General features: G+C 38.7%; 3 protein-coding genes across 4 annotated transcripts; 1 reads left to right on the top strand and 2 right to left on the bottom strand.

Moving 5' to 3' along the window:
• Positions 1–54: 54 nt before the first annotated feature.
• LOC117553884 (protein tyrosine phosphatase domain-containing protein 1-like) lies at positions 55–4,113 on the bottom strand. Of its 2 annotated transcripts, none has more exons than XR_004570202.1 (12): positions 3,892–4,113; positions 3,710–3,790; positions 3,282–3,400; positions 2,935–3,072; positions 2,586–2,857; positions 2,205–2,507; positions 1,860–2,114; positions 1,661–1,771; positions 1,478–1,579; positions 1,006–1,100; positions 789–900; positions 55–680 (listed from the first exon to the last, which is right to left on the bottom strand). XR_004570202.1 is itself a non-coding variant. In XM_034227985.1 (12 exons), the coding sequence occupies exons 1-12, from the start codon at positions 4,068–4,070 to the stop codon at positions 594–596; spliced, it is 1,842 nt and encodes a 613-aa protein (XP_034083876.1). In that variant the 5' UTR covers positions 4,071–4,113; the 3' UTR covers positions 55–593. The 2 variants fall into 2 exon arrangements, 1 of the variants encoding a protein (XP_034083876.1); XM_034227985.1 differs by having other exon boundaries at positions 55–698; positions 805–900; positions 1,020–1,100.
• Positions 4,114–5,829: 1,716 nt separating this feature from the next.
• LOC117553886 (ADP-ribosylation factor 5-like) lies at positions 5,830–11,062 on the bottom strand. The gene is made up of 6 exons (XM_034227987.1): positions 11,037–11,062; positions 10,701–10,798; positions 10,439–10,517; positions 7,097–7,168; positions 6,311–6,436; positions 5,830–6,201 (listed from the first exon to the last, which is right to left on the bottom strand). The coding sequence occupies exons 3-6, from the start codon at positions 10,463–10,465 to the stop codon at positions 6,115–6,117; spliced, it is 312 nt and encodes a 103-aa protein (XP_034083878.1). The 5' UTR covers positions 10,466–10,517; positions 10,701–10,798; positions 11,037–11,062; the 3' UTR covers positions 5,830–6,114.
• A 5,955-nt stretch (positions 11,063–17,017) lies between these two features.
• On the top strand, positions 17,018–18,490 carry LOC117553919 (outer dense fiber protein 3-B-like). Its single transcript, XM_034228029.1, has 6 exons — positions 17,018–17,153; positions 17,252–17,452; positions 17,595–17,696; positions 17,971–18,092; positions 18,181–18,321; positions 18,398–18,490. The coding sequence occupies exons 1-6, from the start codon at positions 17,018–17,020 to the stop codon at positions 18,488–18,490; spliced, it is 795 nt and encodes a 264-aa protein (XP_034083920.1).
• Positions 18,491–18,891: the final 401 nt, after the last annotated feature.

Below are 18,891 nucleotides of genomic sequence, written 5' to 3'. Positions count from 1 at the left end.
TTTAAAAAATAGTCAATGAATGGACTTGTTCTGTTATAGAAAACACAGTATGCAGACGGTGTCAATGATTTATTAGGCTTGGAAGGGTGAATAGGCCACAGATCAGACTCTGGACACACAGTTTGGATTTAATCTGCTAGTACTACATTACCGTAACTTTGACACTATTTAAAGTATACATGAACAAATTATTTAGCCTAATGTAAAGTGTAAATTGTATCAGTGTACTCATTGAATTCTGATGTAAGGGATTTATTTAAATGTTAGCCATTGTTACATAACAATATGCAGCACTGGCCAATGGGTTAAGTCAGGGGGGGGGCAAACCCTTTTGATTGTGCGCCGTATACAGAAAAATACAAGGAAAACCCCACTTGCCGTAGAAAAATCATTGTATATCAAAATGACACTAAAAGCATTTACCCTAGCATCTGCTCTTCTTAAAATGACTTCTGTTTTTTACTAGCAATTTTCATATGTTCAGTCATTGATCCAACTGAGAATGGTATAAGTGTGTAAAAGTACGAGTACAACTTTTATAATAATAATAAGGACTCTGCTCTTCAAAGTGGAACATTGGTGTTGCTGTCTCTTTAGAGGTAGCTGTGGGAGGTTTCTCTTAAACTCGCCTTCAGGACCTTCATTAACGTTGCCAGGCTTGAAGTTTCCTCATGGGGGCACTGTTGATTTAAAAAAGGCTTATTATTGAATATACACCCTGATATTAATATTACGTTTTTAATAGAAATGCACACATTTAGCGTACTGTGACTCCACATGTATCTTACCCTTGTAAGTGCCTGCCACCAGTCGTTGCAGCACTGCATCCTCTCTGTGTGGACACAGGCTGGTCACGGTGCTCACACAGCTCAGGAGGCAGGAGATGGTGTCTCTCTGTGGCTGCAGGGACATTTCAAATAACTTATTTAAATATATGCCAACTAGGTTAAGAATATAAACGTTTCTTAAGAAAAATAGTCATGAGTCAAAACTGACTTATCATACATGTGTTTCTTTACCTTCTTGAGCACACTGAGAGGTTTCCGTTTGTTGGCACCACAACACAACCTGTCTACATCCTCTGCACTCAGAACAGGCTCCTGGGTGACATTGAAACAAACAGATATGAGACTGAGAGAACAATCTTTACCTAAAGATGGAAACATTTCTTTTCAAAATGTGTATTATTTACATCAAATGTAATCATGTAATATCACCGCAATAAACCGTATTTAAGTGTGTCTTAATGTACAATATTTAATTTCACCTTCTGTTCTTGCATCATATTCTTTTCACATGTATATGGACTTATTGCATTATTTTTGTATTGTATTTATATTTTATTATATATGTTGCATTGTTGGAGGAGCTCGGGTCATAAGAATTGCACTGCCATTTCTACACTGTAGCTTATGTGCATATGAATAATAAAACCTTTGAATACTGTACTCATGACCTCTTGTTTGCTGCCACTGACCTTTAACCTCTCCAGCCAGGTCCACAGCAGACAGCTGAGAACCTGAGGATCTGACTCAGTGAGCAGCAGAGCCCAGCCACAGTCACTACTGTTCAGTTCCTCCTGTTGAAAACGTGGGTGAAAGTATTCATCAGAGCTCAAAATTAAAGTGAGATGTGGTGATTTTTAACCAGTGTTTCTCACCTGCAGCAGAGCTGATCTTTGCAGGATGTTTTCTTCCGGTGGACAAAGATCTGCCAATGCCTTAGCAACAGCAACTGAGGCTGGGCCTGGATTATGTAGATTTCTGCTTAACTTTATGTGAAATACAAACAAAATTTTGGACACATACACATCAGAGTTTTCATTATTTTAATTTTATTGTAATAATAATCTCAGTTACCTCAATGTTGGAGCTGTATTTGGGAAGTGCCTTTCTAGCTGAGCACTTTGACCTCAGAGCACAGTCGTTGCTTGATGTCATGCTAGATACTGGCATGTTGAGTGCTTGAGATTCCATTTTGGTTGGCTGGAGGCCTTGTTTGATGCTGGCAAGGATCGGACTAGCTGGTCTCAGATCAGGTTGTGTCAGATCCTTTACACAAACCTGTCTTTCATTTCCAGCTTCTGAGTTGCAGTATGGACTCAACTCCAGATCCTTCAGAAGAGAATCAAACAGAGTGAGAAAAGCCTAAATTTGATTTACAAAAGAAGAATGTAATTGTGGACAAACAAAGTCAAATTGGACCTGATTTACTGCGATCTTGCTGAGGTCAGAGTCACTGTAGCTGCGTTTGTCTTGCAGCACCTCTCTCTTCCTCGTCAAAAAGCCCAGAGGCTCGTCCCAGAAGGACACCGATCCTAAACTCACTCTTGGCCCCTGGTGACACTCTCTCAGTAAGGGCAAGCACTGTTTCGACACCAGGCTCTCCCTCACGGTCCTGCTCAGGCTCCTCAGTGCTGACCTCTTGTCCAGCTCAGCCTGGATCTCTGGAGGGGCAGGGAGACCCAGGGCTAAGCAGGAGAGATACACACACAGGAGGTACACCACCTATTTCAAGTAAAACTGCAGTTAAACTAATGTGCAGTGATTTGTGTTAATGGAAAATAAATAATGTACGGTCCAGACCTTTGGTGTTTGTTTGAGGGTGCGTGCCTCCTGGCCATGCAGCAGTAAGGCCTGTCTGTTCAGGTGCAGCTGCAGGCTGAAAGGGTCTCCGTGCCGCAGGCGAGGGTCTGGGTATTGAACCAGCTGTGAGCCAAGCAGGCGAGCAAAGTCAAACACCTGGTTCAGCTGGGCCCGAGTTTGGATGGAGTGTGGACGTTTGATCCGCAAATAATGAACGGCCTCACTTGGGCTGATGCGCAGGATGTAAATCAAGTAGCAGGCTATCAGGACGCCTGTTGAGCAGCAAGAACACACACTGAATATTCACATGTGTTTACATACTAGATACAGTGTGTTTGTTTATACATACCTGATCTGCCCAGGCCTGCATGGCAGTGCACGGCCACTCTTCCTTCCCTCAGTGCAAAGGCCAGAACCTTCACCCCGTCAATTAAACCAACAAGGGAGGACGCATTGAAGTCTTGCATCCCAAAGTTGTAAAAGTAAACTGCAAACATACAAATATGTGCACATATGATTGCATTTAGGATCATAGTTGACATTCATTGGGATTACCTGTAAGCCATTGTATCACGAAGGACCACACAAACACTGCAACTCATATCATGTTAACCTTGAATGTTTATCTAGATGTCCCAATTTGTTCAGATATAAAGAGGGCAAACAGTTTCTGTATCAAATGTATCACAATCTCACTGTCATTGTCCATGAAGGTCTGTGGGGAGTACGTGAAACCGCTGTCAGGTTCTATGGGAGGTCCACAGTGAGCGTGTTCTCCAGGGAGCTGCATGTTGATGATTGATCTGATGTTTAACCTGGAACAAACTCATAAATTAAGAAGAAGACGGTGGACACACTAGTGCTGTGACTTTGTCTTAAAGGCAATATTTCTTGTGACAATAAAGATCTAATATGTCCTAAATTGAAGGCATTACTCAGTGTAACCAAAAAGCAATGATGTCAGATTTCTTTATCAGATTAATGATTACAAAAATACAAAAATGTCATTTGGATCCTAACATGTAAGCGGGCAGGAGGTTGTATATATTACGTTGTCACACGTGCTTCTCATGTATCATGCACACCACACAAACATTACAGAGATAACAATCAAAACCGATTACCTTTGAAATTGTTCTATGATTTTGTACTTCTTAATTAGATGACTAGATGGCCGTGCCATGGCTATGATGTCATCTGTCACCCTGCAATAGCAAGACATTCAACAATTCTGTAAATGTACACTTATTGTTTTTGATGGAGCAAATTCAGCCACATATAATGAGATTCAATCACATCCTCTCACCAGGAGGAGAAGATGCCTCGAATGACCTGTTGATTTAATTTCCAACACTCTGGTCCTTCATAGCGGCAACCTATTCCTCCGCAGGCCAGCAGACAGAGGAGCCTGGGGGGGAAAGCATTCACCAGATTCTCCCTGGCCTGGGATAAGGAGGGCTGTGGTACTGGTATCAAGGTCTGCATTATCCTGCAGAAGAAAACACATCAATGTGAGCCATGTATATGCATGCTACTGTACTTAGGTAACATTAAGCTGTATTTGGCTCTGTGGAACTAATAAAGGTATTCTGATTCTGATTCAGACACAGATTTTGAACGGACATGTATGTGGTCATGCACATGTTTTTTTTGCTGGTATCATTTTTTGCAGTAATTTAGCATATTGTGAATGAGTCTTCATACTAAATGTAAGTTTGTTTAAAAAAACAAAAAGCCTATAGATCTGGAAAGGACATTAGAAAATATAAAGAATGCAAAGAATAAATACAATATCTGTAAACTACTAGCCTAATATAATACAATACCATGTTTAAATATGACCTTACCTTATTGGGCAGTGAAGCTGTAAATCTTATGTAAAGTTTCCGAGTTTAAAAGAACAGGGAATTGGTACCTCAGGCAGCAGGATACACTGTGCAGTGTTTCCACAGCTCCAGTAATCCTGATGAGCTGTCATAAATACATTAGAACACACATTCAAACATTATAGCAAGCCAATTATATAAAGCTTATACCTTAACCCATGAACAATGTAGGAAGGTGCTTATAACGTGACACCCAGATATAAGCTTATTGTTTGTTGCCATGTCTGATGGTGGGACACGTCGCCCCCTGCTGTACAGAAATTGACCAGCATGATTATGATGAAGATACATCTCCCTCTCCTCTCCTGCTGCCCTGTGTGAGGACTGCAGCGTTACCTCAGTTTGTTTCTTTAAGGCACCTTCATTAGTTATGTAGATTAACATGGTGGCTTGTCCCTGCCATTCTTAATCATTTAATGTCATTAGAAGTCAGAACAATGGTCAGCTGCATGTTGGGTAATGTTGGCTTGCTGCCTCTGAATAGTATTGATGGGCGTTTCAGGGATATTGCTTCCAACTCTCCAATTGTTGGTTTCCAGTAAAGCTTATTGACACCCATATCCTTTAAATTGCTGAGCAAGTAATAGCTTAGCTAACCTGCTAAGGGCTATCTTCCACATAAAGAAGCAGTGCATTTCGTGGTGCAGAATATTACCACAAAGCTGGACATTTGAGGAAGTTCAGTGGTTTTGATAAAACCACAAAGCTGGAGTCTCATGGAGAAAAACACAAAAGGGTTCAGGATTCTCAAACTGCTCCACCCCACTGACCCTGAATACGTCTCACCTTAGTTTGGAGTATTGTACAGTATTTTTATAATCATATTGTCTATTTTCTGTATGAAGAGCGTTTTTTAGTCTCAGAAGTAAACAGCACTTCTTGAAATGCTCATTTCCTGATTAAAGACAACTGGAATTTATGAGCTGGAAATTATGAAACTTTGAAATTTGAAAATGTAGTAAGGATGATCTGATTTTTTTCACGATGCTTTTAATGAGTAACAACTTAAAGTCCAGAGAAAAGTGACAACTGCCGTCATCAACAATGAGTGGATTCCAAAACGCATAGTCTTTTTTAAACATTGTCTTTATTCAGAGCTTTTTTGTAAAATATTATTTTGCTAATTTTAAGAGTGGCAACTCCAGGATCGGCAAGCATAGGTTGGAATGTATACACAAAAACAAACTAAAGGCCAGGTGTGTATTTGTATTTCAAGAGGGGTAGAAAAGATTATAATACAGTATTAACCTTCAGGAAGTACAACAAACTCAAACAACAACAAAAAACATGCTACTTTACTGTGTCACACAACATTGTCGTGTGAAAACTGAAAAGACGCTTCCTTCCTCGTTTTAGGCAACTGAATGTGTCACTACAACATATCGCCGTTTAAAGAGCTTAGGAACGATAGGAGAAAAATAGAGACTATGTCAAAAGATAATATGGTAATATCATTGATAATAAAAGAAGGAAAAAAAGTAATTAAAAATGTTCCAAAGATGATTACATGTTGTCCTCCAGCCTTGTCCTTTTTGTGAACATTGGTGCTGGAAGGCCAAATGTTTCTGGATTGAATGTCTGTGCCTTCTCTCCCGTCCTGTTGGGTTCAGTCTTTCTCTCTCATCTCTCCAGCTGATCCTTCTTTAGTTCTTGGTCAAGGCCTCGGACAGCCAGTTGAGTCCTTCGTACAGCCCGCTGCCCTGGGTGGCGCAGGTTGACTGGATGTGCCACTGTGGGGACAAAGAGAATATGGCGTGAGTTACATAGGAAGAAATATAAATGCAACTCTGCACATGATTACAAATTACACTCCGGTGTATGCGGAGCATGTTTACTTACATTTTTGTTGCGGAGGGCTTGTAGGCCGAGTTTTTCTGTAAGCTCACTGACTGGTAAGGCATTGGGAAGGTCCTGTTTGTTAGCAAACACCAGCAAAACGGCGTCTTTCAACTCGTCCTCCGTCAACTAGAGGGGCAGACGGTAGATTAGTATCAGCTCTAATATTAGGGATCTGAGAAGCTGACTATAGCTTTACAATGTCCCTGGTTCGAGCCCTGCAGACCTATTTTGCAGGTGGTCAATACATTCAAACACTCAAAATGCTAGAAGGAAAAAGAGTCAGTTCTAAATTGTTTTAAACATTTGATAGTTTTAGGCATCGACAAAAATCCAGGGTAAAAATAAATCTACCTTGGTTAAAAAAAAAAACTTGATTACAATGAATAAAATGCAAACATTATAACCATTTCATGGAGTGTTTACTTCAGTCATTTTTTGTTGCACTGACTCAGTGTACTGCGTTTATCAAGTGAGATTTAAGGCAATCGGGCACTTGTATTGTTGATGTGCTCAGTAGAAGTCGACAAGGTTACACAATGATTTCAAAATTCAAGGGTTAACCACGCAATATCTTCATGAAGAGATCCTGTTGTTTTTGGTTTAAAGGCTTGTCATCCAATGTAGGGTTGACACTATTATATTCACTTTGATTTACCTACGTCACAACATGAGTCAACAACTCTGCATGTCACAACAATAATGCCAAATGATGAAGCTCTCTGTAATGCATCCCTGCACAGAGAACAATATTCAGTCCATGTCATGCTGAACAAATGTAATACCAACCATCTTCTGAAGCTCCTCTGAAGACTCTGCCACTCTTTCTCTGTCATTGCTGTCTACCACGAAGATGAGGCCCTAGGTCAGAAAAATAAATCAACGAGGTTAGTTGATCTTCGGTGATAGTGAGCTGTATATTTTGGCTATAGACATTCAAAGATGTCATTTTTGAATATGGAAAACTGTTATGCTGATATTCTTCCATTTAAAAAAAAATACATTTTATAGACTTGACAATCGATTCATTCTGAAAATAACTATTAGTGAGTAAATTCATTTATAAAGACTAAAATGTTGTTTTGTAGTGTAGTTATGTACAGTTTACCATTACCAGATGTGTAGAAATGGCTAATTATTGAATATAATCCAAGAACAACTACAACAGTAATTGGGAGAGGAGTACATTTAGGCCTGTCGCGATAATCAATAAATTGACTTATCGTAAGATAAATAAAAATGGACTCGATTACTTTTCTGAGCTCGATAAATTGCCATTTACATGCACAGATTTGGATATGGCCTGTTGAGGCATCTGGGTCTTTGTATGGACAGTGGACTGTAGGGATGCTCCGATCGCCAATTTCGGGGCCGATCGCCGGAATCAGTATCGGCCGATACCGATCGCCGATCCGATCAAGTGGGCGGGGCCTAAATGGAAGATTTAAACATCACTTTAAATCTTCCATTTAAAGTGATGTTTAAAACTCAGTTAATGGGGCTCATTGGTATGCCAACCAGAGCATGCGGATCAAATGGGGGAATGCAGTCTCTGCGCCATTTGGTGTTGGTAATGGAGTCCGCCAGGGGGGGCTCCTCTCACCATGCCTTTTTAATATCTATATGAATGATCTATCAGATGATTTAAGTGTCTGTAAAACAGGGTGTGTGATTGGTAATGTGATTGTAAACCATCTTATGTATGCCGATGATCTGGCTATTGTTTCTCCTAGCAGTGCTGGTTTTCAACAGTTGCTAAATGTTTGTTCTGATTACGGAGTCAAATTTGACGTTAAATACAATGCTAAGAAGAGCGCTGTAATGATCTGCAGAGCAAAAGGGGATAAGAACCTTGGTTTTCCAACATTCTACCTGTCAGGGCAGGTGCTGTCTGTTTGCTGTAACACTAAGTATCTGGGACACATCATCACAGATGAAATGGCTCATGATGATGACATGTATAGACAGCAGCGTGTCTTATATATGCAAGCCAACATGTTGGCTAGAAAACTCTCTTGGTGTTCAGATAAGGTTAAGGTGAACCTCTTTAGAGCTTATTGCACTCCTCTCTATACTGCCCCCTTGTGGGTCAAGTATAAGAAGGCGAGCATCAAGAAGCTCCAGGTTGCATATAATGACTGTTTGCGTATACTGCTTAGAAAACCAAGGTGGTGCAGTGCAAGTGAAATGTTCTGTAACGCACGAGTCAACACGTTCCATGCTCTTTTGAGAAATCTGATGTACACATTCATCTGTCGATTGAATGTTTCTCATAACTCTGTCATTATGCTGCTTTCAAATCTGTGTTTCAGTGCTGTACGATATCAGTCACCTCTGTGGAAACATTGGTATAACTGCCTTTTTTTAATTTATATTTGAGTGTTGTATGTTTTTGTAATAATGGACCAAGAGTCTCTTTAAATAAAAGATGATGATTCACTGGAGCTTCCACAAACAACAATCAACTTAATTATTACATTCAAATGAAGTACATTATTCAAGTTTACATTCACTTTGGATAATAACACGGGAGAAATGAGCGGAAGCGCTCTCTTTTCCTCTCTCCCTCTCCTGACAGCCTGTCAGTATCTCATGCAGCTCACTGATCCAGTAATGAGTGACCCGACAGTGAAGAATATGTATAATAACTAGTTTAGCTTGTTCCAGAGGTAGATCAAATAGCTAAGTAGGTCTAACTCTTGTGTGTTTGTTCGCTCCGCTCACCGGTGCGTCTCAGCGGGTGGAGCTGCAGGATTTCTGCTTCACACACGTTGCATACCGCTATTTTACTGTCTTTTTCGGACACCTTGAAATACTGCCAGACCGGTGAAGCCATTTTGGCGAGCTTGTTTTGCCGCACACAGAGAAAAGTGTCATGTATTTTACGTCATGCGATCGGCTCTCGCGATCGGCATGTTTAGAGAGCACCGATCGATCGGTAGAGAGTGAGTATCGGCCGATATCGATCGGAGCATCCCTAGTGGACTGTACACTCGACTGCTATTTTAAGGAGTTGTTTTTTTGCTTGTGAGACAATGTGTGCTCATATTTATTTATGTATATATTTAATTTGTTTTATTTATTATATATCATTTATATATTTGAATATTATTATTTCACATTTCAATTGCAATGTTCTATAAAAAGTTATGTTTGAAAGGATGTACTTGAATTATTATTATATATTATCATTATGTCAGTGGTCTAAAATGGTCTTACAACAGTGCCGACAATATTATCGTTTATCGCAATAATTTCCGGGAACATTTATCGTCCAACAAAATTAATTATCGTGACAGGCCTAAGTACAGTTTGGAGATTTGTTACCAAAAACACCATTTAATAGTTTGGCTAATGAAGGAATGATCTGGGTTAAACAATCACAGTAAGAAAGGTTCTCCATACAACATTCAGAGCATTAATATTAATATAGTTTGAAATGTATTTACTTTTACAAACAGCCCCAATGTAGCCAGAGGAAAACAAGAACATAAAGCTTTGTGACACAATTACTGGACATAAAATACACACCGTTTTCACACACACATGTAAATATATCTAATATGTATATATATGTTCATTTTAATTCATTTCTTATTTTATTATTTTAAATGTGTATCTTTGATTTGAATTGTATTCATCTGTGTGAATCGGTACTGTCCTGTTTTTCATCCTTACCCTGTTGCTATTAAACTACTGAATTTCCCCACGGTATTAATAAAGGTCCATCTTATTACGTTCACAAACGTGTGTGTGTATGTGTGTGTGTGTGTGTGTGTATGTGTACAAATTAATACACAAGTACAAATGGCATTAAGTGGAATCTGTGGCCCCTTTAGAAATATGTATCTACTTGATGAAGCTGCAGCATCATACTTTGATGAGTTCTGGTTGATCAGTATTGTAATCAAATATCTTTACTTGGTGATCAGAGAAGAAGCATTTTACAGTTGCGTAATACTGCTGCTCCTCTTCCATGACACTACAGTTATTATATTAAACATGGGCAGTCAGCATCGGCGCAGTCACACCTGTCATACCTGTGTGTTTAGGAAGTAATGTCTCCAGAGGGGTCTGATTTGGAGAGGGGTATTTATAAAACTACTCTTTTTTTTATTTAGAGGGATGTACCTCTAATTCCTGCAACACTTCATCCATGAAGTCGCTGGGGCTTGTACTCCACTGCTCTCGTGATCATCTCTCTGAACATCTGTTGGGGCAGTTACAGTCAGAAAAAATAACACAAATGGGTTCAACTGTATTGTCAATTCATAAAAGGTGTGGTATCAAGACAAACAGTTAACTGTAAAACTGCTGATGTGATTGAAATGCATTACAAAATGACCCTGGGGATGACTGACATGAACACTGGAAGAGAATAAGAAGTGCAAACCTTAACTACATTTGTCCCATCAGCCGCAGATACAAAGTAAAATGGGATTCCTTGCTTCTTCCCAAAGTTAAAGCTTCTCTGTGTCACCTTCAAATCCGCTGAAAATACAAAAAAACACACATGTTCACAACTATAATTGTAAATTGAATGTGTAATCAAAGGATAAAGTAATGTAGACAAAGTGTGCAAACTAATAAAGACATATTTATTTATCCTAATTACATTAAAGGAGAAGATTGGAGGTTTTTAAGTGGGTTTTTTTTAAGGTAACTATCCATATTAAACTTACAGTAGAAGTGTGTTGGTCTTTGTGATGTGTGTCAGTACCAGACTTACCATCAATTTTGTTAGCCACCACACAACAGGGTATCTCTGGTCTGAACTCTCTCAGCTCCTTATACCAGTTGGCCAGATTCTTATAAGTGATCTTCCTTTGAACATCAAAAACCTAAGAGAAAGAAGACAGGTTAACAAAGGAGTGCATCTTTGAAGACAGAGACAGTTGCATTGCAGCAATCATCTAACAAGTCCTCGTTGACTTATCCGTGAGGGAAACACCATCTGCATCTTAAGAGGTGGAACTTAACAAGAATGCAACATGTTACAGTGTTGTGAGGGCCAAATTAGAGGGCCATATTATGTATTTGTCACTTTTCTGAATTCGTTTAATAGTTACTTGATATTCTACCTCGCCTAAAATGCAGGCTAGATGAATATTGAAAAGCACCGGACACTAAGCGTGTGTTTTACCATTATGCATGCATGTGCTTTGTGGTAGTACGAGGGGTGCATGCTCTGAAATCACTCCTGACCAGCGGTGTCCCAGAAATCTGTGAATCAAAAACAAAAATCACCAAATCCTGTTGATTTTAACTTGACAGTTGATTTTCAAATTGGTGAATGTATTTCCTGTGGTCACAGAGAGCAGAACAGAATCATTTCTAAATACATACCAATGGCTACTGTCTTATTTCCTACAGTGGCTGTGTGTTTGTAGAGAGTCAAAGCATAGGTTGACAACTGCTGGGGACGACTGTAGAAATAGTTAAGGAGCTCTCTGGGGAAAAAATATCTGCTTATTGTAGGCATGCCAGCTTGTTTTTAAACCAACCATTTGCATTTAAAGCTACACAAACGGAATCCACACTTTTTAAACAGAGGGGTATATGGCATGATACAATCTGAGACCTGTAATATATTGTTGAAAAAGAATATTAGGTGACCTTTAACGTTTATGCAATGCCCATGGCAGGACGAATACGAATGACTGACACAGATATGTTTCATTTCAGAAACTGCAAAAGGATACTATTCGTCCATGAGAAATCTCTCCATCAGCCTGTGAGAGAGAGAGAGAGAGAGGAGAGAGGAGAGAGAGAGAGAGAGAGAGAGGAGAGAGAGAGAGAGAAGAGGAGGAGAGAGAGAGAGAGAGAGAGAGAGAGAGAGAGAGAGAGAGAGAACGCAACAATCATGTAATAATGAACGGTACCAGGAAAAAGGAAAGCTTTTACACAACACGGCTTCCAGGAGCCTAAGCTTACAGCAGCTCATACTCACTTAGATTTACCGACTGCGCTGTCTCCCAGACAGATGATCTTCACCTGCTCGCCTGAATCGTCTTTTTTGGTCCAGTTCAGGATGCTGCCAGCGTCGCCAGCCATTTCAACTTTTTTTCCGTTAACTGATTTGACTAGAATGATTGAATGAGCCAACTCTCGCCCAGTTTAATTGATAACTACCTGAACAGCTGATCTACGGAAGCTAGCATCCGACGAAAGAGAATGAGTGTTAGCTAGCTGAGGTAAACATCGTGAGGGTCGGCTTGATATCACTCATTACACTGGTTAGTTTATCCTCTAATGTTAACTAAACCTGAGAATAGTCCAGAGACGTTAATTGTTTACATGTGTCTTTTAAAGTCTCTTTTGAGTACTGTACACACAGTGACCACTGAACACAGCTAGGTAACAGCTAGTAGCCTTGTTAGCATTTGTTAAGCTAGAGCACTTATCAAAAATGTCTCCGATTGTCTTGTGTATACTGATCTTCAATCACAATGAACCGGTTGTTGATGCACTCATCTAGGCATCCAGACGTTAAAGTTTGTAGATGTGTTATGATGTCGCCGAAGGTTTCCGTTTCTATGCAACGGGGACGCCTGAAGGACCTCGTTGTCAGTGTTCCTGCTGCCCTTACAAGTGCCTGTCAAGAAGGCTAATTCGTTTTTTGTATGTGCTAACTTGCCCCAATTATAGAACAAAATTATGAGAATTGTACAGATATTTTAATTTCCTCATGTGTCATGAATTTATTTGAAACATATTTTAATAGAAGATCGTTTTATTTATTTTCAAAAGCTTCAATGTCACTCATTGATTCCAATGCCATTCCAAGTATTACTAATGAATGTGTTTTTTACTGGATTGTATTCCTCTTGTCATGTGACCTACTGTCTCAAAATCTTTGCAGAATTGCTCGAAGAGTGGGACACATCTGTTTTTATAATTTGTTATTCCACTTTTATTTCTCCCCAAATTTGAGCTCTTTTTATTGCAAAATCTTGTTTTCTTTTTCTATAGCTTCCATGTGATCTCACCCAGTGAGTAGTAGCAGAATTGTTTCACTAAACTGTTTAATTAGGACACACCTCCTTTATAGTACAGAGTGGCGAAGTCCCTCCCTCTCCGGTGGACCTCCATGGGACCTTATTTTGGAAAAATCATGTATTGAAGTCAATGGAGAGAGAAAGATTATCTTTTGATCCCGTTTGAATTGTGCCACGAATTACACATATGATGTTTGTCAATTTAAAAGATAATTTTGCAAGTCAAAAAAATAAAAATGTGTCGTAAAACTGTGAAGTAACACATGTGTTTGTGTGAAGCGCTCAATGAACTACAACTCTGGTCTTGCATATACGTCACCAACACCAAGATGGCCGTCACGTTAACACATTTCACCTCTTTCTTTCAGAATGAAGTGAAAAGTATTAAAATAGGTGAAAATCACTACAAGTCTGGCCATGTTGAGAACTGTACATAAAAGGGGAGTTAGTTGGTTCCGTAAGAGCCAGCATGCGGGACCGGCTTTATAAGGTTTTGGTGAGTGTAATGTGTAACGTTAATGTACGCGGCTCTGGGATTTGTAGTCTTTCTAGTTGCGTATTTTTCATAGTCTTATATTTCAACAGTTTTAGACAAACTGTGACTTTTTTGACATGGAAATGATTTTTTAAGATTGACAACATCATATGTGTAATTCGTGGCACAATTCAAATGGGATCGAAAGATAAGTTTTCTCTCTCCATTGACTTCAATACATAATTTTTCAGAAATAAGGTCCCATGGGGCCGAAGTAGATGGGCATAAACCTTTTTCTTACCATTTGCTTTCAATGGCAGTGAAGAATGAGGATTGTAGTCAACTCTGCATCTGCAGGACCACATTAATAAGTATTTAAAAAAGTAAGTAAGTGTATCATGCAGTCAGATTATACAAATTATAATTTGGAATCATTCCTCTACCTGTTACCACAAGAGATGTCCTTGAAGCACATATGCTGCACATATTTTAGGAATTAATGTCTTACATTTGGTAAATGGAGAAGCAACTTTAAAGAACATTTATTGACACATGACATATAAATGTTAAGTCTTTGGTGATTAGACCCCGATCATGAAATCGTATATCTAAAGGGGGAAATAAAGCCGTGAGCATATAGGGAACCCCCCCGGGGTCTAGACACTGGTGGTGATGCTGAAGATCTGGATTTGATGAGGAGATGGGATGAAGAGGAGGTGTGATGAGGTCTTTGGATTAGCTCTTTTGGCATATGATGAAAGGAGGTGGATGGGCAGGAGGCGGGCGGCAGCATGGAAACCTGAATCAAGTTGAAGAAAGTTCCAGTCATTGATTTGTTCATGCATGTACTCAGGCTTGAATTGGAGCATAGTCTCCTGGTGAATTGGTTATATAAATGAATGTGTCGTCTGCATGGTAACTTATTTTGTTGTTTTTCATTATCCGAGCCAGTGGTAGAAAGAGGCCCCAGGATGGAGCCTTGAGGAACCCACGTGTCATATTTGTCAACTCAGATGTGTGTAGTTACCTATAGAAACAACGTTTTTCCTGTCCTTTAAGTAGGATTCAAACAAATTTAGAACTGTTGACGAAAGTCCACCCAGTTTTCTAGTCGGTCTAATGTAATATGTTGTGGTCAACAGTGTCAAACGCTAAGATCTAATAAAAATAATAAGGTAAAGAAACGTTTCAAGGCAAAAATGCTGACAAGTTGGGGGTCTATCTATACTAGTCAAATATGGAAGTGCTCTAACAGTCATACATGTTGATTAGTGAATGTGTGACACATAGTTGAGCTAGTTGCACGTACATGTCAATTAGTATAGCTTGGTTTTACTCAAAATATAAAACCACATATAGTGGGCTGAAAATATAAATATAATATATAAATATAAATGTAAAACTGTGGTAAATTCAAAGATTCAAAGGCTTTTGTCAGAGGTGGAAGAGTACTTAGGTCTTGTACTTAAGTAAAAGGGTTAGTGTAGAAATACTCTGTAAAAATCATGCATTCAAAAGGTTACTCAAGTAAAAGTACAGCATCAAAATATACTTAAAGTACCAAAAGTAAATGTACCCATTCTGCAGATTTAAAGGTATTAAATAAATAAATGTAGTGGAGTCAAAGTCTCTGAATTGTAGCAAAGTAGCAAAAGCAGAGAATGTTGTACGTGAAGTTAATGCAGGAGTCTATACACATGTAGAATAAGATAAACTGTATAACTGTAAATATATTGTTTTTCAAATTGTATTCAATATATCATCGTCAGTATAGAGTGTGGCAATAATCAAACAAATTACAAATGAAATATTCATAAAGAACCTCTGGAAAAACATCTACAACTCACTTTCATCCAGCCCTCATTTTCTCTCTTTCCCTCGAGTTTCTAGCACCTCATAAAATGACCTACATTTTCTGATGCTCTAAATTCAACACAGTCACTGTTCAAACATGGCTATTGCTAAATGTTATTTAAACAAGAATGACATCGTTTAAGTCCTGTGGCAAAATGTATAAGATATTGTTGTGTACATGTTATGCGTGTGTTTGTTTGGTAGGCTACTGGAGACTCAAGTTGAAAGATGCCAGCTCTACTGACAGCTGTTCCGCTTCTTTTCCAAGGATTTGATATTTATTCTGTCCATCTGTACCGAGCCGCGCTGACACACTGACAATCTGTAAAGACTTCACAGAGCAGACGCCTGGCTCAATTAATAAACAAACACAGCATTTTGATTTATCCAGGGAAACCTAGATTGATGAAATACTATGACTTTTTACCATTCACCATACACTTTTTGTATTCTTTAATATGGCTTTTCTTCTTCAAGGCATACAGACATGACATTGTATGCCATACTTCTGGAATATTTATACCATTCTATATTTTTTTGCATACTAAACAATGACAATCGTGACATTTTATGGGTAAACTATACTATATACTTTGTTTGGCATGTAGTGTGATTTTTTTAACAAACTATACCATGATATTTTTGTGACATCATTATGAATTACTACACTCTGACTTTTAACTTAGCTTTTTTAACACATACTATATTGCATTTTTGTATTTTCATGACTTAAGGCATTTCATACTTATTTATTTTTTAAACATTGTATATTGCAATTTGTATATGGCATATTATATCAAGAATATGTATCACTAACTATTTAGATGGCTATACTTGGAATTATTGGGATTTTTTTATGTGAAAACTTTTTTGATATGTTATTTATTTTACTCACATCCTTTTCATACCATTTGGCATTCATAAGCATTGAAACCACCGTCAAGTTGATTCCTATTTGCTGTAATGACATCAACATATTTTTAAACAGCTGCTTGTGGTGTTCAGTTTGACACGGACATGATCACTGTAAGAGATTTCAACTGTAAATGTAACTTTAATGTTCTGTATAATAACTTTACTAAACAACAAGATATTAACTAGTTAAAATAAGCTCAACCACAACATTTAAGTTAATATTCATTGTATTATTGAAATACTTTGAGAGGGCAAGTGTGCCGAAAAGCATTAGTGTTATTTCTATAACAGACTGGCCAATATTCATTACTGGCTCTCTTCATGCCTGTAATGATATTTTCTAAGCCACAATCGACTCATGCATGACAGATTTTTTATTTTTTTTTCCCTGTTCAAAAGCAATGGTAAGTGTAGGGACACATTCTTCTTTTTGAATAAATAAAAGCACATTTTAATTTGCTTTTGGTTATGATACACCTCTCTCTCAGGAAAACGTCGAGTGGTGAAGCTCTGGTTGGTACCTGGAAGCCTCACAAACCAAGAAGGCCCATAGCTGCCCTCTACGGTAGTCCAGGTCCCAAGTATGCACTCCCTGGACTCATAGGTACAACCACCATTTTGTTTAAGCATTAACCCCCAAACACCATTATTATGATTAATATTATTATTACTCACATTGTTGTCCCTGTTTCCTTTATAAAGGTGCTTCGAAACATGACCCTACAAAGAAAACAGCACCGCAGTTTAGCTTTGGATCACGTCATGAAACAAAGACTGAGATCACCCCTGGACCGAGCTACCTCATCCCCTCCAACATCACCAGAGTAGGCCTAGGCGGCCCTCCTGCTTATTCTTTCTCCAGCCGTCCAAAGGATCCAAAACTATTCCAGACCCCTGGACCAGGTCAGCAAACCCCCTTGCACATTTGCAAAAAAATGAAACAAGGCTGATATCAAATCTCCGACTACTCACTCAAAATTGGAAATATGCTGTTTTGTCATGATGCATACATTCATTTGTGATAAAAACTTTCTGTGGTTTTCAGGCACATACTCCCCAGAAAATGCTGGAAAGTCAGTCTTCCACTGTGCTCCTGCCTATTCTATGTCAGGGAGGGGCAAAGAAATCAGCAATATTCAAACACCAGGTATGTATTTGGTGTCAACTTCATTTAAGCTGTGGGTTACTAGCATATCTGGAGGCGTGTGGCGCAGTGGATAGAGCATTGGTGTTCAGATCAAGGGAGCACAGGTTCAAACCCCACTGGGCAAGACACTTCACCCCAAATTGCTCCTGTGGGGATTGCCCACACTATTGAGTATGTAAGTCGTTTTGGATAAAAGCGTCTAACAAGTAACATGTAATGTAACAAGTAACATGTAATGCATATCAACTTCCCCTGTATGTTGCTCCTGCTGCAGGTCCAGCCTCCTACTCTCTGCCCCCTCTGCTGGGAAACAACACTGTGGTCAAATCCACAGCTCCCTCTTTCTCTCTTTTCGGCCGCAACAAACATGGCAACTTCTATGAGGACCTAAGTAAGGTACATATAAGTGTCAAACACATTTCTTAAACAATAAATCCTGAAATCCTGGGATGTAGTTATTTTCAATAATTGTGTTCCCCTCCAGACTCCAGGCCCTGCTGCGTACAACGTTGTGGACCTTAATATTTACAGGGAAAGACTTCCTCAGATCAGCATGACAGGCCGCAACTTTCCACCTGGGGTATCTACAAAGACTCCAGGACCTGGTGCATACTATCCTGAGATGGTAAGAAACCACATTGAAGATTAAATAAATATATCACAAATATGTAGCATTTCCACTAACATTTCTCTCCACCAAGGTGACCATCACAAGATCTAAAGCTCCGAGCTTCTCTTTTGGAATGCGTCATTCGGATTACATCACACCCCTCATTGTGGAAAATCCTGAATAATATCTTGTTGATCTCTTGTTTGAACTGGAATTCATCATGAATAAAGCAGAAAAAGCCCAATGAAGTAAAAAAAAAAGCAAGTTTTGATCAAATTATTTTTGCACAGTTAGCTACATGTAGCTACTTATTGTATTAGCATTAGTTATTTTGTCAGGGTTATATCCACAATCAGTATTTGAAGTAAATTATACTGAATTTGACAAAGGTTTTAAGAGTAGTACATTTGACATTTCTAATAATGTAATATGATCTTATTTTAAAATAGATATTTGCTATTTGTTGTCTGAGCACAATATTTAAAGACATTTGTTTCGCTTTGAAAACAAATTCTTTAGTATTGTAATTTGAATTGGAAATAATAAAACACGTTAAACAAAATGAAGTCTCTCCTGATTGAATTG

The sequence above is a fragment of the Gymnodraco acuticeps genome, unplaced genomic scaffold (assembly GCF_902827175.1).
Source record: "Gymnodraco acuticeps unplaced genomic scaffold, fGymAcu1.1, whole genome shotgun sequence".
Classification (NCBI taxonomy): Eukaryota; Metazoa; Chordata; class Actinopteri; order Perciformes; family Bathydraconidae; genus Gymnodraco; species Gymnodraco acuticeps.
Note: the sequence above shows the minus strand (reverse complement) of the source record. Positions and strands in the feature narration are given on the sequence as shown.